This window comes from Rhamphochromis sp. 'chilingali' (genome assembly GCF_963969265.1).
Source record: "Rhamphochromis sp. 'chilingali' genome assembly, chromosome: 9".
Lineage (NCBI taxonomy): Eukaryota > Metazoa > Chordata > Actinopteri > Cichliformes > Cichlidae > Rhamphochromis > Rhamphochromis sp. 'chilingali'.
In genome coordinates, this window is record NC_137936.1 from 21,528,917 (window position 1) to 21,548,318 (window position 19,402).

At 38.8% G+C, this 19,402-nt stretch overlaps 1 protein-coding gene across 1 annotated transcript; it reads right to left on the reverse strand.

Moving 5' to 3' along the window:
* Window positions 1-29: 29 nt before the first annotated feature.
* On the reverse strand, window positions 30-18,950 carry LOC308402723 (sodium- and chloride-dependent GABA transporter 2-like). Its single transcript, XM_080891797.1, has 14 exons — window positions 18,479-18,950; window positions 11,631-11,765; window positions 11,405-11,545; window positions 11,096-11,183; window positions 9,010-9,142; window positions 7,896-8,030; window positions 7,715-7,818; window positions 6,914-7,038; window positions 5,206-5,318; window positions 4,958-5,095; window positions 3,655-3,757; window positions 2,501-2,601; window positions 2,191-2,361; window positions 30-2,105 (listed from the first exon to the last, which is right to left on the reverse strand). Exons 1-14 carry the CDS (start codon window positions 18,651-18,653, stop codon window positions 2,013-2,015), a joined length of 1,755 nt encoding a protein of 584 aa, XP_080747923.1. The 5' UTR covers window positions 18,654-18,950; the 3' UTR covers window positions 30-2,012.
* Between the last annotated feature and the right edge of the window lie 452 nt (window positions 18,951-19,402).

A 19,402-nucleotide genomic window follows, 5' to 3' on the forward strand; every position in this document is an offset into this window, starting at 1 on the left:
TTATTACAATGTGTATTGGTTATAAGTTTTAACTCCGCAAGGAACAAGAATAAAACCACGAGAGCAATTAAATGACGAGCAGCATCAATCAAATATTGATTACTGCATATCTGTAAAATGAAAGCTCTGGAGAGACACAACGAGTGTCTACAAACATCTGTAAAGCATGTTGGAGGAGCTGAATTTCAGCCAGTTGTTTGGGATTTTTTCAAATTAATGTAATTATGAACACAGAAAGGTGCCATCAGATTGTCATCCACCATGCAATGCCATCTAGAAAGCATGTGATTGGCAACAGTTTTATTTTCTAGCATGACAACAAGCCCAAACGATCTGTCAATGCTCCAAAGACACAATGGAAACTGATCAGTCATGGATTGGCCTGCACCATAGAGTCTGTATCTGTCACACTCTCTCAACACATTCACTTAAATTACAGAAAAGCTTTCACAGTGAAAGCTAAATTATTCCCCAAAGTATTTTATTATACAAATTCAAGGTCAAATATCAAGACACATTTAAAAAGTATTGTAACCAATACAATAATCCAAGAAAATACAATGCACCTTAAAGTAAAAGTAGGAGTTCAGTTATAAATGTAAGGAGCAAACATTAACCACTTTTTGACAGACTTGAAGAGCAATATTTATTTGGTTTATTATACATGTTGATAAAAAAAAGAATATCATGAAATATACTCTGAATGCTTAAAATACATACGGATCGTTAGGCCTAGTGTTTCCTGATATGTGTGTGTAGCACAAGCAACATGAAACACATACCAGAAAACGTCAAGGAGAAATCTTTCCAAAGGACACAATTTCATAGTTACTCCTCAGTTCCAGGTAATTAAAAAAGGAGGGGGCACTAAAGGAGTCTGAAGTAAAAAACAAAAACAAAACTGACCTCTGTTGCTTACATTCAGTGTATTTCAGCCAAAAAACTATAGGAATATAAACATAAAAAAGGTTCAGAACACTGAAAACTTGATGTGCGATCCTTGGCATTACTTAGCATGTCAGCATGTAGCAATGTTGACCTTTGTTCTATGAAATGTAAGTTTTTATTTTTCATGCGTATGTTATAAAGCATTTTGTATCTTGTATGTTGTAGCTGTAACCAAAATAAAGCTACAAGCTTAGTGAAGCTAATCTTTTTCATTTTAAATGTTATGAAGGTGTTTCTACGCAGGTCCCCATGTTATTTAAGTATTTAGAACTTAATGCCAGAATGATGATAGATATAGTTTTTAAAACAGGTTCTGACTGAGAGAGGAACAGAAAAACAGCCTTTTACTTTTCAATTTGTATGAATATATAAAAACGTTGTGTTAAAATAACCCAGATTTCCATGAAACATCACAAAAACACAACAGAAGTAGCAGTTGATGTAGGAAATCATTAAAAAAGTGATCATCATAAAAACGTGTTAAACTGTGAATATGTGTTTTCAGCTCAATACTTTTAAACACTAAAAGACCTTGCTTTTATGTTTCTAAAAAAGAAAAAAAAACTTGTCACGGTGCGAGGGGCTGCACGGCGCGTTGTCACCATGGCGATCCGCGTTAACGGAAATTTGCTGCGTTAATGCGGTTATGGTGTTAACGTCATTCTAACAAGATTTAACGCCGACAGCACTAGTTTTAAAATCTCTATTCACTGTGTTGGTCTATAAATAATAATTGTAAGTTTCTTTTCAATCTCAACGTCTGTGTTCGTAGTGAGTTTAAAGTAAAAAGTCAAGTAAAAATGTTATTGTTAGGGTTTGAGGTATTTGAAATGCAAATTAAAGTCATATCAGAGGCTCCATATCAGTGTAGTATTTTATACATTCAGCCTCTAACAGATATTCAGACATTTCGTGCTTCAGATAGACCCTTTCACCTTATAAAAAATATTAATACCAGCCACCATATATGTGCATAATAGAGGACCCACACCTTAAGTATTATTTAAAACGCAAATTAAAAGGTACATTTAAAGATTTGCATTTCAGTGAATAAGGCTGAACAGTTATTTTGGGGCACGTAGTGAATCATGGACATTTATCATTTCCTTTTCCATTCCTCGAAGATCACTTGCAGGCTGGGAGCTGGTCTTCAGACGCTTGGTAAAGGAATTAATATTGTCAGTTATTATCAGGTATTATCAGTTATTATCACTAACAGCCGACACTAACAACATCACTGACCTGCCAGAGACTCCCTCTTCCTTTGGCCAGTTTGTAGATCATAGTGACTGGGACCATAGAAAGTGACGACAGCGCGAGGAACCAGCCAATGCAGTAAGCCCACCAAGGATACATGTATGTGTTGTTGAACTTCAGAGGGGTGTACCTCAGGAGCAAAAATATAAGTGTTCCCTTCAAAAGAAAACATATAAATAATAAACATTATGGGATGAATTTCCCATATGTGGGACTAATAAAGCTTATCTCATCTTATCTTATGAGAATAGAGCATACTGATAAACTGTTTACAGAAGCTGCTTTAGAAACTTACACTGCAAATGAGAGGGGTGGCATAGAGCCAGCAGTACTTGATCAGTGACAGAGGTCTGTATCCAATCATGTCCTCAATGTTGGTGTAGAAGCGATCGGCACCTAGAACAGAGACAGTTTACTAGAAAGAAACTTGTGTTTAACTTTTAATATTTCCCCACAACAAAATTATATTTTTAAGGTTTTTACAATGACCGCTTTTTCAAATGAGTTATACAGTGAATATGGGCTGTAAACTCTCAGCTTCCTTTAAGGAGGAGGTCTTTGTCAATTGTTCAGGTTCCTCAAATTATTTTAAGGACACACTGCATACCATGCTAATATATGCCAGGTTTTCAGCTAATAGGTCTTTGAGAATCACCTTGTTGGTACAAAAATACTACTTTATGCTATTTTGTCATAAAATCAACCAAAGAAAAGGGAATAAATTATGTTTTTGCCTGAAGATACAATATAAAATCAGTTATTTGCTTGTATTTTATTTGTAGACACAACACTAGTTCATCCCTTGAGTTATGTGTTTAACAAACAAAATAAAACATTCCTCTGAAAATGGGCCGGTACAAGAACTGGACTGACAATAAGTGAAAACAGCCAACGTCCAAAGAAAAACCTTGAAATACCTTCAGAAAGCCTGGAGTATTATTCAAGACAACTTAAAAAATATAATAAGATAATCTGACTCCTTGAAAGATAAATATAAGAAAAAAAGATACAGGGCTGGGTGTGGGGGGCTTGGGGACTCACACCATTCAGCTATCCACTCGTGCTGATTATGCAAATAATAACATGTCGCAAATATCTTCCAAAAAACACTGCATCAGGTATGAAAACAGACCTGCTTTTGTCTGCATTAAATTCAGTACATTTCAAGATTTCTGCAGATACGATAAGATGCAATAAGTTCAATAGCAAAAAAACCTGCATCCCCATCTTTCAGTTGATACTGTGCCTCTTTAGCAGGTCCTGACAGTTGCTTTTAAATTACCAAAAATGCTTTGTGCTGTAAATCCAGCCCTACATGTGTATGTATATACAGCATGTATAGAGATTTACAAGATATATTTTGGTAATAATAGTGGACAGCTATTAGGACGTCACTATAAAAAGACATACAAACCAAAGACTTTTATAACAATAATAATTTTGTCTTACCATAAATCCATCCAATCGTAACTGACTGGAAAATTGCCATCAGCAGCAGAGTAGGACCGCTGCAAACATAGTGATCGAAGATCTGCAGAATGTATGCACCAGCCTAAAATTAAAACATTCATCATGTTAATCTTGAAGCTATTCACACTTATTATCTAGTATATCAACAACTTTGATATCCTACAAACTTAGAAAGCAAAGTGAACTCTATATTATACTAAAAGAAGCATTAGGACAAAATCTCATCAACAAATTTCATAAATCTCCAGACAGGGGCATGTTTACCAATAAATTAGGTTAATTAGGTTAATATGCTCTTTGTGAACTGAAGAAACCATTTGCTGCAGTTTTGAAAGACAGCCGCTTCTCCACTCAGGTCTGGGTTGATGAGATTCCCACACCCCCATCACTCTGTTGTGTCCTGCCTGGGCCATCCTTCCTAACCCTTCTAAAAACACCTTGCCTACAAATTGACCAAACTGCTCTGTAACTGTAAGCCTAAGTCCCAGATGCCCTTCAACGTACATCCATTTTTGCTAATTATTTCCAATCTTGTCCTTTTGACCACAACCCATAGCTCGTGGTTATAAGTGAGGCTATGAACATCCCTGTCACTGTTCCTACCACTCTCCCCACTCAAGACCCTGAGGTACTTGAACTTTTCTACATGTGGCAGCAATGCCAACCAACTTGGAGCAGGCATTCCAATCCAATCAGACTTCAAGGTGGTAATTCTCATCATTGCTGCTCCCCATTTGCCAGCAAACTGCCACTTGATGAAGCCTGAAGGATCACATCATACACAAAAAGCAAGGTTGTGATCATGAGTCCATTATGTCTCACACAAATGTATTAATAAGAATTTTGAACAGAATCAGAAACAAAGGGAATTCAACACCCACCAAACCTGACATTGCTATTAATTCAAAGCGGGGTTTCACTATTGTTGTGAAGGAACTAAAAGTCCACAGCAACGGGCCCAGTACCACATACACCTGAAGTGTCCTCGCAGGACACCCAGACTCCCCTGAGCACATGCAGACATGTGATTTTTGTGCTTCCCTTGTTTTGATTTCCATTTTGTTATACCCGTGATACCAAGCCCACCAAGCCTGGGGCATTTACAAAAACACTGAACAAGATCCATATAAAAGCAGATGCCATTAAATATTCAGATTTACACAACCATCATTTTTTTGTAGCACTACATTTTTCCAGTCTTGCATTGCCACTGTTCCAACTTTTATGAAATGAATTTCAGGCATGAAAGTTATAATAATTATGCTGTTTTTAAACATCTCACCTGTGACACCAATAACAGGCCAAACAGATAGCAAAGCGCACAGATCAGCATCAGATAAAGCTCTCTGTGATATCCTTTCCTTAAATGGGAGGGGAAGACATCTGTCAAAGAGGTCATGATGCTTTCAAGACCTGCAAACTTGAGAATTACACAAAGACAGGTTAGTGTCGAGGTAAGTTAACCAGAAGAAAAAAAAAAACAATACTGCATTACATTTTCTTAGGAGATATAAAAAAACTGCAACTCACCTGACCATCTATTCCTAACAAGATGATCATGGCAAAGAAGCACACAGACCAGACCTGAGGCCAAGGCAGCAGGGTCACAGCTTGTGGGTAGACTATGAAAACAAGGCCTGGACCTACAAAGTGAAACAGATGCCAAAGTGTCTCTAAATGACAACTTTATGATCATTACGGAGTTGTACAATTGTTAAGGAAATGCAGATTGGATCAAATAAATCTGAAACATGTTAAATGGTAGGAATAGAAAATGAATTACCAGTAAGGTGCTGATTTCTTATATACATTTAAATAGGCCTAAATTCAAGCTGAAATTAAGAAGTCAGAAATGCTGTGTGGCTACCTTAAGAGAGCTGCGAATAAATGAATGTCCGTAAACCTCAGTGAAGAGAAGCTATGTTTTAAGAAGCAGGGAGCGCTACGATTCCTCCAGAATGATGCGAGAAAGTAATGCAGAAAACAACTGCTTCAGTTATTCCTGCTAAAGATGGTTCCACAAGCTAATAAAACATTCAGTCCACTTAGTTTTTCATACACTGCTTCTGCCTTTTTTAAATTTACTGAAATGTAAAACCTTGAAAGACGGTGTACTTTATGTAGATAGAAAAGGCATGCATAGTCCCTTGAGGGATGCAATATGCCTCCAGAAAGCAGGTTGTAGTTAATGGAAAACAACATTTTCCATAATAGTAGTGTTTTTTTGTACATAGTAGTTCAAAACAACAGCCGGGAAAGATAGATGCATTAGGTTTATGTTTCCAACAGTGTCCTTAAGGCACTTAATATTTTAAAGTAAAGACTCAACAATAATACAGAGAAAAAAGGAAAAAAACTACAACGATCATTTGACCCTCTATGAGCAAGCGCTTTGGCAACAGTGGGAAGGAAAAACGTCCTTTTTATGATAAGAAACTTTCGGCAGAAGCAGACTCAGGGGAGGGGCGGCTATCTGCTGTGACCAGTTGGGTGTGAGGGAAGAAATATTAACAATAACTAATTATTGCTACTGCTAAATAGAACAGCCTGATGGCCAAAAATACAAATATTGCTCTATGATATTGACTGACAGACCATCTGATAATAAAATGTGTGCTGCATTCATGTGTTGGGGTTGTTATTGACTACAGAAACCCTGGGTGGCATTCTTACTCAATTTTGGTTGGCAGTAGTTGAGCACACACTACACAGCATGGAGTACAGACATTTCAGCATTACAAGCACAAGCTGCTCCAAGTCTTGGGAAATAAGGGACAATCATTCCATGCTTGTGAAAATTCCCCAGCATCATGCCTTATATTGTCAAAGTCAGTAGTGCCAGAGCTGATCCTGTATGCTTGTGGATAATTTTAAAATTTAGGTCTAAAAATCCTAACTATAAAAATGAAAAATAAGAGCTCATACACCTCGACCAAGGCTGAAAACTGCTTCCATGAACTGAGCTGCTGGATCCAGCTGAGTTCATGATATTATCTTGAGAACATTTAGATGACATTTTCCTCTTTTTTCAATTTGATGCATGTGTTGTGTGAAAGAACTAATCTGCTTGCAGTGTTAAAGAAGCTCTTTTAAAAATTCTTGTGTCCAGAGTTGTACTTGGATCAACTTTGAAACTAAATCACAAGCTTTCATGTTAATCTGTCTTTATTTTTTGCATAATGGATGAGGTAAAAAAAAAAAAGCCAGACTCAAATACTTTTCAGACTGACATCCGTACCTGACTCAGCGACTGTAGCAATGTCGACACCCTGCTTTTGCGACATGTAACCCAGAACTGAGAAAATGGCAAAGCCTGACATGAAGCTGGTCGCGCTGTTCAACAAACAAAGATAAAAGGAGTCTCTGCAAATCAGAAAGAAAGCATAATGTCACTATTTTCTTTAAGACAACAAAAAGATAATGGGCTGTGGGAAACACTTTCATTGTTACCCACTGGTTAATATTCTGTTTGCGGTAGTGCTTGAGGTGCTAATTCAGTTAACAAGGTGCTTCTCAGCACAGATTGCTTTTCTTTGCAGCCTTAGTGAGTTCAGTGCAGATGTTTATAAACCAGTTCTACAGCTGCTACAGATTCTCAGGGATCTCCTTGAGAGCAAAAAACAAGGACTGCGGTCGCCAGTAATCCAGTATGGTTTTACTGGAGTCTGCCCATAGAATACATAAATAATAAAGTGCATGGAATAAAGCACTACATGAATGTGTGATTAAAATGTGATCTGTAGTCTAAAGTGCTTTAAGAGGTTAGTAAGATAGAAAAGTGCTTTGTACGGTGACTGAATGTCTACCTGTGCTTAAAGGTTAATAAAAATAGAAGGGGTAATGGATGCACATATTACAAGGGCTGTAATCAAAATCATTTTCAAGTATGTGTTTTCTTGATGTGTTATTTACTTAGACCAGTGCTAAAGCCTTTCAGAAAGTAAGAAAGCTGCTGTAAACACATTTAGTGGCAAAGTATTTGGAGACAGCCACTGACATACAAACTAAAATGTTTGTCACATCTTCGTGAGGAGCTCACCTGTAACAGTTATTGTTGTACTTGTTGTAGCTCCCAAGTGTAGTTAGGCATCCCAAACATATGGCATAAGAATAAAATATTTGTGTTCCAGCATCCATCCAGACCTGTAAACCAAGTTATTAGTTCATAAACACCGCTGCAGAAATGTCTGACACGATTAAGAAATGAGGCTGAATCATACCAGTGGGTCAGCGAGCCGTTCAGGATTGGGATACAAGTAGTACTTGATACCATGGAAGGCTCCAGGAAGGGTCATTCCTCTGACAAACAGCATGATTAACAGGACAAAGGGGAACGTGGCTGTGAAATATGTTGCCTGTATATATATAAAAAATAAATTAGGTTTTAAATTAAGGATTACTTGTTTATGACCACACGCTATGATGAGGCCATGCTGTTAATGTCAGCATCAAGATATTATTCAACAAGTCCCACAACTGTGAACAATATTCACAGTTGTGTGAATATTTGCATTTGGTCTTTGGAGGTAACACCAAATGCATAATACCATTCTTATTTAACTGCGACTTCCATGACCAGAATTTAAATCATGTGCGACACATTGGACCAAGAAATAACATAAAGAAGTACAAGAATATAATATTGCTATATTTTCCTTTGTTTATTAAAAGGAGGCTGTATTGTCCATAACAGTTGCAAAACTTGCTTTCATAACCCTCTTTTGTGCCAACTTCGGCTGTTATGTGTTGTGGTGTGGTTCGAATATACTGTATGATAGCCAGGCATGTGCAAATGTGAGACTGAACGACTGCCATGGCGGCAGCCTGAAGGGGGAAAAAAAGCAGTGGACGTCTGGGAGTTCTGATCATTTCATTTTTCTTCACACCACACCTTAATCACTCTGAGAACAAGTAGTAGCAAGTAAGTAATTTGAGCTCAGTACCGAAACAATTTGGGATTTTTATAACAGCAGCCACTGATCATCTCACCTCACTACACAACAACTTAACCGCATTTTATGTCAGTAGGTGATGTAATTTCATGCTTACACAACTAACGGATATACAAAGGTCGTGAAGGGAAATTGAGGAAACAGGTGTGCCTAAAAGTTTACAAATCCAGATTAGAAAGTATGCAAAACATCTGTCTATCTCTAGAAAACTCCAAATAAATGAAAATTAGATTTTCACAATAAAATTGGCAACAGCTACAAAGACACTGTGCAACATGAAATGAATCTGAATGATTCCCTGAAGAACCTGAAAGCCAGTGACAACTGCTGAAAACTGCTGAGGGTATAAAATGCGACTCAACATTTTTCCTTTTAGTGTTACCTTTCCCGTGGATCTTACTCCCTTCCAAACACAAAAGTAGCAGATGACCCAGGCTAGAAGATGGCACAGAGAAAGGTCCCACTGTATGGTTCCCAAGTTCTCTATGCCGCTGGATATATTCAACACCCGACGCCTGAAAGAAGACGTACTATCAGTGTATGGAAAGGTCTTTTAAACCAATGTATGTAGTTGGGTAAAACCTACTCTTTTGTAAAAATTTGAATCTAGTTAATTCACAAAGACTTTAAAAATGAAGATTCAGTGAGTGTGGCTAGAAAACTGATGTCAGCATACTTACACAGTGGACTACTTAAGTACTTACATATAGATTGACAAGTCACTGGGTTCGGCATGAAAGGTCTGTTGAAGTTAAAGCTCATGAAACTATTTAGAATGACACAAGCTTCAACATGCAATTAAAAGCCCTTCACACCTTCAGTACATGGGTGTTTTCAGTTATTATGGCCAAATTAAGTGTTTAATGCCAGGGGCATTAGTGACTGAGACATCAGTTTAACAGTTTGTAGATCTCTACACACTGACAGCAAAATGTCAAAAGAAGTAACAGACCCTACTACTTGTATCTAAAGCATCTTCACACTAAACATTTATCAAAATGTGGGATATTTCTGTAAGATTTTTAATTTAGTTTTGGTGTTCTACACATTCTAAATGTGTCATAACAGTTTAACCCTGCTTAACAGACACATGACATTTCATACTACTCCTAACCTATAATTTCCTCTAGATTTGTACTTCTCATTTTAAAAAGTCAAGTAAAATTCTTTAAAAACTATACTGGTGTTATAAAGTATATGTCAGTATACACAGAATACTATAATGAGTATCAAATGATACTTATTATAGTACTCATCAAATAGTAGCAAATAAGTGTTTTGCAAAAAAGATCTGTTATCATAGTCCCTTATCATAGCAATTAAAGCCAGAGAAAAACAATAATTAATGACACTTACTCTCATTGGCCACTTTATTAGGTACAACTGTATTAATGTAAATATCTAATCAGCCAGCAGGATAGCAGCAAGTCGGTGCATTCATGCACTTAGATGTGGTCAAAACAACCTGCTGAACTTTAAAGTGATCATCAACAAGAGAAAGAAGTGCGAATTACATGACTCTGAACATGATTACAGATAAGCCAGTTGTAGCTCGAGTATTTTAGAAACCGCTAATCTACTGGGATTATGCCACCATCCACAGTTTATAGCTAATGGTCAAAGAAAACCATTAGCTTGCTGATGCCAGAGGTCATCAACAAGGCCAATACCCCAATACCGCTAATTGGTAACCCTAATTACTAGTTGTTATAACCAAGGCGTGCAGAAGACCATATCTGAATACAAAATGCATCAAACATGAAAGCAGATGGAGAGCAGCAGAAGACCATACTGGGTGCCACTCCAAACACCTACAAACAGGAAACTGAGGCTATAGTTCCAGTAAGTTCACCAGAGTCGGTCAACTGAAGACTAGAAAAGTTTTGCCTGATTTGATGAGCTTTGATTTTTGCTCACACATTCAGATGGTAAACAACATGAACTGACGTAAACAACATGAATTGAGCGATGTTCAAATACTGCAGCCTGTCTGACTTTTGTTGCTAATCATGTCCATCCCTTTATGATCGCAATGTGCCCGTTTTCTGATGGCTGCTTCCAGCAGGATAATGCACCATGTCACAAAGCTCTAATTACCTCAAAATAGTTTCTTGAATATGACATTGAGTACCCCTCTGGCCTCCACAGTACCCAGATCTCAATTCAATACAGCACCTTTGGGATGTGGTGCAAATTTCTGAGAAATGTTTCCAGCACCTTGTTCAATCTATGGTATAAAGAATTAAGGGAGTTCTGAAGGCAAAAAAAAAAAAATGGATCTACCCTTGTACTAACTAGGTCTACTTAATATAGTGAATGTGAAGCCCTCCAAACTACATGATAAATTACCATTAATTACCATTAATGCTAACAGCCATATAATGCATGTAATATACGTATCTGAATTTACATACATTTTGAAACAATATTGAGGATTGTTAACAAATTATCTCTGATTTGTGACTTACTGCCAAAACTCTAAAACAGAAGATGATGCATTCACAGGTGATGTCCAGTTGGCAGTAGTATTGTAGTTGTTAATTTCTACACAACGATCTGAAATGTATCAAAATCTTGTTAAACACGCTCTGCTGACACATCAACAAGTGAATACTGCATTAAATATTGTGAACATTAGCTTTAGTATTTCATAAATGTATAGTTGTGTGAATATTTGCATATTAACATTTCAATCCAATCTTTACATACTTCCAATTCATTTACCAATTAAGTCAGTAATTTGTTGATGTATATGTGGGACAGAAAATTGAATTTACTCGTGTTCCAGGTGTTATTACAGGTGGCCCATGGCAACTCTCCAGAGAAGGAAGAGAACAAGTAGAGAAAAGCCCAGGCTAAAATCACAATATAGCTGATACTTCCATAGAAAATGATCATTTGGCTGGTGTATCCCATGCCTGGAAACAACATAACTGTTAACATTGCATTACCTCAGTTTTTCTTCATTGATCTGCTTCACCACAATCCCAGTGGTTAGCTCACCTTCAAACAAGGGGCAGACCTTCCTCCAGCACATGATCCCCCCTTGACTGGTGTACTGGCCCAGTGCCGTCTCCAGCACAAATAGAGGTATGCCACAGGTCACAAGGAACAGGACATAAGGAATTAAGAAAGCACCTAGAGGTAGGAAAAAATAAACAGTAAACAACATATGGATTGGCTCTGCTTTGAGGGCAGCAAATGTTAACAGTTAAAATAACAGGGACGAAATACAGTAACGACATTATATCCTCCTGATAACCAAGCAAAATAGTATCTTTCAGTTTAACTGTTTAATGAATCACACAAGGGGATCAATGCTCTTTATCTGATTCAGCTGTTAGCTCAATTCCATTTGCTGTCCAGAGAGACGGATTTATAAAGTCTATCAGCAGAGACATGCCAAGACTCACACCTACATGCATGTGCAAGCACACACACATACATGCATACCTACAGATACTGTCACGGCCAGGCGGATCAGCTGCACGCTGATCAGCCCTCTCTGTTTCTCTCTCTCTCTTCCTCTTCTCTCTCGCCGGGGCAGAACTCACTGTGGGTTCACGCCCTCAGCCCACGCCCTCGGGAGATGAGACACCTGGAGCAGCATTTAAGCCAGGAGGTGACTGCTGTTCGTCGCTGGATCGTTGTCTACCACGCGTTAGTGAAGTCAAGCTACAACAAGTTTAGTTAAGAGTGTTTTCCTCTGTGCGTCGTTCTTAACCCTGTCTCCCTGTCTACAGAGCTTCCTGGATTTTTCCCCGTGTGATTCCTGTGTGGCAGTGTCGGAGTGTGAGCCTGTGATCGTGTGAGTGGATATTCTGAAGAACGCGTGCTTTCCCTTGGACTTCCCTGGAGACCCCTTCTCCCCCCACTCAGCTGTATATAACACCCCCCCGCACATTCTTGTATATACACCTGGTGACTTGTAAATAAATCCTTCTTGTGAGCATCAGAACCGGAGTCCTGTGCTTGAGTCCTCCTCCAAACCGTAACAGATACACATGCTGACAAATGGAAAATTATGCAAAATGTATCAAAGTGTTAATCAGACATACAGAATTATACAACAATTAAAATACTGGCTGTGGCACAGCCTGCTAATAGATGCACCTGTGGTATCACTACTTGACCTCTAACCTCTAACCTTTAGTTCAAGGTCACTGAGATTCGAACTCGTTGGAGATTTTTAGTAAATGCACTTGTGGTATCGATTTCAAAATGTTAGGTAACTTCCTTCTTGAGTTATCATATCCACAAGATTTTTAGAAAACTTGACTTCTGACCCCTGACCTTGAGGCTGAGATTTTTTAGCAGATACACCTGTGGGATCTATTTGAAACACCACTTGTGTTAGGCTTGATTTCTTAATGTAAGGGTGAAACCTAAGGTAACCTCTAAAAATTTAAACTCTTCAACATTTTTTAGGTATAACAAGTAAACAAAGGTGATACAGCAAGTCAAGCTTGCGGGTAGATTTAGAAACCCAGTCGCTCTTGAGATCCTGTTCTAAAGTGTCCAGTTTAACAAATTTGTACTCTGCCAACCTGGCTTTATTTAACATTTTAAAAAAAGGCAAAGTCAAGACTCCTGGGCTGCAGCTCCTGTTCCTGAGACGGGACAGGCTGGGTTTGATTTAGCTTACATGTTGAAATCTGAAAGTATCATGTATTTCTGGAGGGAAGGCAGCAGAAAGAGCTGTAAGTAATTTACTGAAGTGTCAAAGAACACATTCTTTCACACCTTTCTGGCAGCTGAAGTAAACTTGCTGGTAAATGTGGCCTTTAACCCTCTTTGAGATTAATATTTGCAGCTGTCGAGGCACAGAACCTGTTTTTGGTGCCAAATCGCTCCTCTTCTTGTTATAAATCTCATTAAAATTGACATACATACATACATAACAGCGGTCCCCAACCCCCAGGCCTCGGACCGGTACCGGTCCGTGAGTCGTTTGGTACCGGGCCGCAAGAGTTGAGGCTCAGGTGTGAAATGTATAGTTTTCAGGGGTTTTATCAGTTTTCAGCGTTATTTTGTTATCGTTTTCATCGTTTACTTGGTTTTCCTGGGTCTTTTCACGTGTGTTATGAATAAATTTTCTTTTTTTCGGTACCGGTACTAGTTTTATTTTGTTGTATTTATCCGCGACACCTCAAAGGCCGGTCCATGAAAATATTGTTGGGCATAAACCGGTCCGTGGCGCAAAAAAGGTTGGGGACCGCTGGTTTAGAAAATACTGCCAAAGCTCTTCATCTTTCATCCTCTGATGACAAATTTTGTTTCATTTACCCACATAAATCTGTTGTACACACACACACACATGTGAAGAGAGAGAGAGTATGCATAGTATGCAAATAGCCACCAAACAGCCATCATAATTCGTCATACAATGAGAACAGGACAAATCAACAATTGACAAGGACTAATTAATATTAAAATCTGTAACATAATGTATTGTTTGGAGTTTAGTCTGTTACTGTTGCTATTTTTACCATTTCTTCTTGCAGCAACTGTAACCCACATAATTTCCTTAGGGATTAATAAAGTATTCTGATTCCGATTGTTTCAGGATGACCTGCCATTATCTGCATACCTGCATCTTTTGCTTGTTTCTCCTCTTCTTTTCTCTTTTTTCTAAACTGAGCACCTGATGGCTTTGAACTTTTCTTGTCCATCTTCCATTGGTTTTAATTTTGCACTCCAGTATGAACACCCATCACCACAACATAACCTAATAGACCAACACCTTAGTTCACAGATTCACTTTGTCTAGAGTTTATTTCTGGGATTTCACACAACCCAGGATTCATATCATGAATAGATAATGGGCTTGGATTTACAACATTATAAATGAAATGTGCTCTATTTGGAAGCAGCCGGGCCCCCTCCCCTTTCGACGGGTTGTGTGTGAGACTTTAAATCATCAAACTGTAAATTTTAAATTTTAAATTGTTATTGATCCCTTTACCCCGAGTCCTAAAGTGTATATTTATTTTCTTACTCTTCTTATATATATTGTTTGTTTACTTGCACTGCTGTAACTGGAGCCTTGTCGTCTCGTCTCTCTATATACTGGACTGTATGTAGCGGAGATGAGAATAAAGTTTACTTTGGCTTCAGCAGCGAGCAGGCGCACCGAGGGCTCTCGCGCTCACTTTTCGGTACAGAATTTCGAAAAAACATCGGTGCAAATTATAAGTCTGTATCATAATAACTTAAAGAAGTCCAGACGCTTTTCTTTGCAAGCTCCTTTGACTCTGTATCATAATGTCTGGTGTTTTCGTGTTTGTTGGTTTATTTTTATTTTGTTTTTATTTTGTGAGTTGATTATTATTAGATGCTGCTCCAGCCAGAGAATCCCCTACCGCCCCGCCCTCTCCTCCCTGTGCCGCAAGCAGCAGGCGCACCTGGCAAACGGAGGGCGCCCTTACACCCAGCAAATGGGCGATAGAAAACCGATCGGTGCCTATGCCATTCCCTGGCTGACGTTGGGGCAGCATGAGTACGAGCATTTTTTTTTGCCGATGCCCGTGATGCCGCCCCCCACCACGATGCCGCCCCGGGAACCGCCCGTGTCGCCCGTATCTAAAACCACTACTGTGTATAACTCAGGGGCGATTTTAGCCCATTTTTGGGGGGCGCTTCAGCACCCCCAAAATGAATCAAAGCACCCCCAAAGATTTCTTACTTTTTTTTTAGAACATTCGCTGTTTGTGTGACACACTACTAAAAATATAAAAAGCATACAGTACTGTACTTGTTTGAGACATAAAATTTTAACAACAAAAGTATAGATAACCCCCCTCCCAAAATGGTTTGTTCCAGCTCGCCTCTCCCCTACTCTGGCTCTAGGGCTCTTGCTGCCAGAGCATGGTGGCTGAGACGCAGCGGAGTGGGGGTGTAAGTGCCTGACTTAAAAAGGACATGTTAGCTGCGTTTAACCTTCAGTTACTCTTAGTTAGGTAGGAGTCAGACCATGTTTCTTTTTAGCTGAAAAGCATTACACCAGGTAACCTGCAGTGTTGAAAACGTGTTTTCCAACAATGTTTGCTACCTTATCCGTCCTTCTCTGTCAGCAACTTTTGATCGTCCTGTTGCTCCCATTGAAATGTATACAGCCTATTTAAAATCTAAAACTTTAAATTGTCTGCAGCCTACTGTTGGTTACCACTGTCCTCTTTGAAATGGATACTAACTAGCTAACTGACTGAATGCCCATTAACCTTATAACTCCTGTTGTGTGAGTGTGTGTTTGTGTACAGAGAGACAGCCAGGTTCATAATGGATATAAGGAGGTTTTTTCAAAAAAAGGAGCCACATTCAGGTAAAAGTGTAAAATCAAATGATCCATCAATCAAGAATAATGTTGGATCAGTGTTTCAATGTTTATATCTTTTATTAGATGTTCATGTGGTTTAGTTATTTGCCTTTTGGTTGAAAGTAGACTGAGAGAGGACTTTTTATTAGTGATCTTAATAGAATTTTTTTCATATTAATGTAATTTTTCATCTAATTGAATACAATCTATTTGTGTATGATTGTCAGTCCAAAGAGGGAGAGAGGACAGAGGGGAACGTGAGGAGAAAGTACAAGGTCAGGAAGAACCAGGTAAGAAAACAGACAGGGAACAGTGACAGGCACAACAGAAACTGTTAAACTGACAAAGAGAAAAAAAACCCTGATTTTACTCACACAGTCTGGAAGTTGTGTTCTCCCTATATTAAAGCTGCTATACAGAATCTGCAAAACAAACTGGGTTGAAACATTTTTGACCCTCTTTAACAACATTCCAACATAACATTATAATTGATTGGGGAGATTAAAATTAATGATATATTTTTATGTGGTTCAGCCACAACTCTACTAAAACCTCAGACAGTAATAGGTAGGCCAACTTTTGGACCGTCCAGTTGCCTGTATGACTGCCGCAGTACGTACATCACATTTGCACATTATCAGAAAGTGCCAAATAGCCCTGGTGGAGTGAGGAGCTGTAAAGAGAAGCAGATGCTCTGTTTATATTCTAAAAATGTTTTAATCTTGTTTCAAAGATTCTGTACAGCAGCTTTAAATGTTTTCCAAAAGCACACATACACTTATCAGTGTTTCTCAAACTTTTTACAGTGTGTACCACCTGAGAAAAAATGTCCAAAAAGTACCACTATGAAAGCATGAACCTCATAAATCTTACAACACAAAGTTATTATTATTAAATTAGTAAAATTAGTATCTGCAATAAAGATTTGTTGTCATTGTATACATTCTACCACAGGCAAAGTTGCCTCCATTTTTATAGTTTTTATTAATATTTTGTAATAATTTATTTGTAATAATTTATTCTGTTTTGGGAGTGTTTTTTTTAATGTATCTGTATTATATTATACATACACAATAAAAGTGAATCTCTGTCCATAAAATGCACTCAGTTTACTTTTTACTCACTATGAGCATCACTCATTATTCTCCCCGAGTAATTAAGGTTAGGATATGTATTTTTTTCTATTCCAATCCATTCTTCTTTTGCAGCATTTAAATAACCTTTATCAGATTTGATGGTTTTGTTACAGGCAAAGTGTTTTGCTTTTCTTTCACAACTGTGGGGATTAAATTGTGTTAAAATGTACAAAACAGTGATGTCATGTTTTGTGACGAGGACACAGGCACAGAGAGACTTGATGAATTTAAGAATCGTATGATTTAATAAAGAAATTTGCAGACTTGCACAGAGATGGTAAAATTATGATGACTGATAACGGAGATGAAGACAACAGACAATGAGGACAGGGAGGAACAGGGGTTTAAATGCACCAAAGTGACAGTCAGAGAGAACTCGGGAGTCGGGACAACATTTAAGGATGCAGGGACTGACAGAGACAGGTTTATCTTGCCTGGCTGGGCAACTCTCTGGGTGCTCAGCACCCCCAAAGCTCTGATCCTGGAATCGCCCCTGGTATAACTAACGACACTATAACGAGCAGCTCCACGGTCTGTGCATCCGTGTGGACAGACTGTTTTCTGGTGAGGAGCAGTCCTGGGATGTGCGCCAGTAGTGGTGATAATAAGCTCCGTATGCGAAAAGTATGCACTGTGGGACTTTCTGCGCACCGCAGCGGTTTGGTACTGCGTTACGTAACAGGTATGTAGTCTCCGCTGAGACTGGCTCGTGAAAACCACGCTGACTCCGGCTCCACGCCCTGCGCTTTGACTGAAAGGCGGTTCTTGAGCTTGTTTTCTAGTCCAGCTTCATATACCAGTGGCATTTGTTACGATGGTTTAACCGACTGCTTCTCGTGTAAACATTTACTAATATAACGACTTTCGGGATGTTTTACTTACTTTACTCCTTATTACACTGAGATCATCACATGGCGTTTACTTTGTAACTTGTTCTGATTGGTAAACTTGCTGCCCTGTTCCAAAACACTGTTGCATTGATCCAGCGCACTTTTTGTTGTTTGCTTCTGTCATGCGCCTAAAACTCTGCAGATTAATCAGTAAAATTCAAATTAGGCTAGAAAAAAAGGCGAAAGCAACTTTCTTTGTAATAAAAAAACAGAATAAATCTGGCAATGTATTTTTTTTTTCAATAACCTGTGGGGCAGAAGGAAACGGGGATGAAAACTAAGCTGCTTATCAACCATTTAATATGTTTTTCATCCTCTAATTAGACCCTCCCCCAACCAAGAAAAAGTCATCTGCGATTAATAAAACAATAGTCTACTGGTCATTCTGTTTCTTCTCTCTCTCTCTCTCTCTCTCTCTCTGTTTTTTATTATGGGAACAAAGAGTTTCGGAGGTTCAGACATCGCACTGCACTTTGGTTAAGTAAGGGGGAGAATAACAGAAATACTCACCCCCGCCATTCTTGTAGCAAAGATATGGAAATCTCCACACGTTGCCAAGTCCAATAATAGCACCGGCCACAGACAGGATGAACTCCTTTTTGCTGCCCCACTTGCCACGCTCTTCTACAGTTTTTGAAGTGGTCTTTGTGGAGGAATGGAAGAGTCTGCACAGAGAGTCTGCCATGCTGCTGTGCAGAGAGCTTACCTAATGGTAAAACTGACACAAGTCCCCGAGTTTCTGGAGTGACGGGCTGGGGACCGTGTCATGCAGATGTGCACGAGCTTACCTAAATGTTACCCAATTGTTTCCTAACTGTCCGACTGTGAGGCCACAAACCGAGCTTTGCAAGACTGTCGGGCCAGCAGCCGACTAGTCAGTGAAGTCCAGCTCCCTCCTTAATTGTTTTTTGTTTTGTTTTGTTTTTTGTTCTGATAGAATTCTTTCAACATGTAGCAATTCGCGGTGCGTGCAGATGTTATAACATGACCAACAGCCTATAGGGACAGTGCGAGCATGACGGTGAAGAAACGTGCTTACCTGTCAAAATCCGTTACGCCCACAGGTGTTCCGTGGGTGTGGGCGTGCTCGGTATCTGTCCTGCGGGAAAAGAAAGAAAAACACACACACACACACACACACACACACACACACACACACACACACACACACACACACACACACACACATCGTTTTCTTTCTTAAATGATCATCCATACATACACACATAGTATATATATATATATATATATATACACTGGCGTGCACAGATAGAGACGAGGTGGTGCTGAAGCACTTGCCCTTTTGCCCTCAGTCCAAAAAAGTGCCCTTTTGAAAGACGTGATTTTTTTTTTTTTTAAAGCTGCGCGATTTAAAAAGGTGTGAAAATAATGGCTTGATTTGTGCCCCTTCTTCAAAGACACCCGAACCCTGTC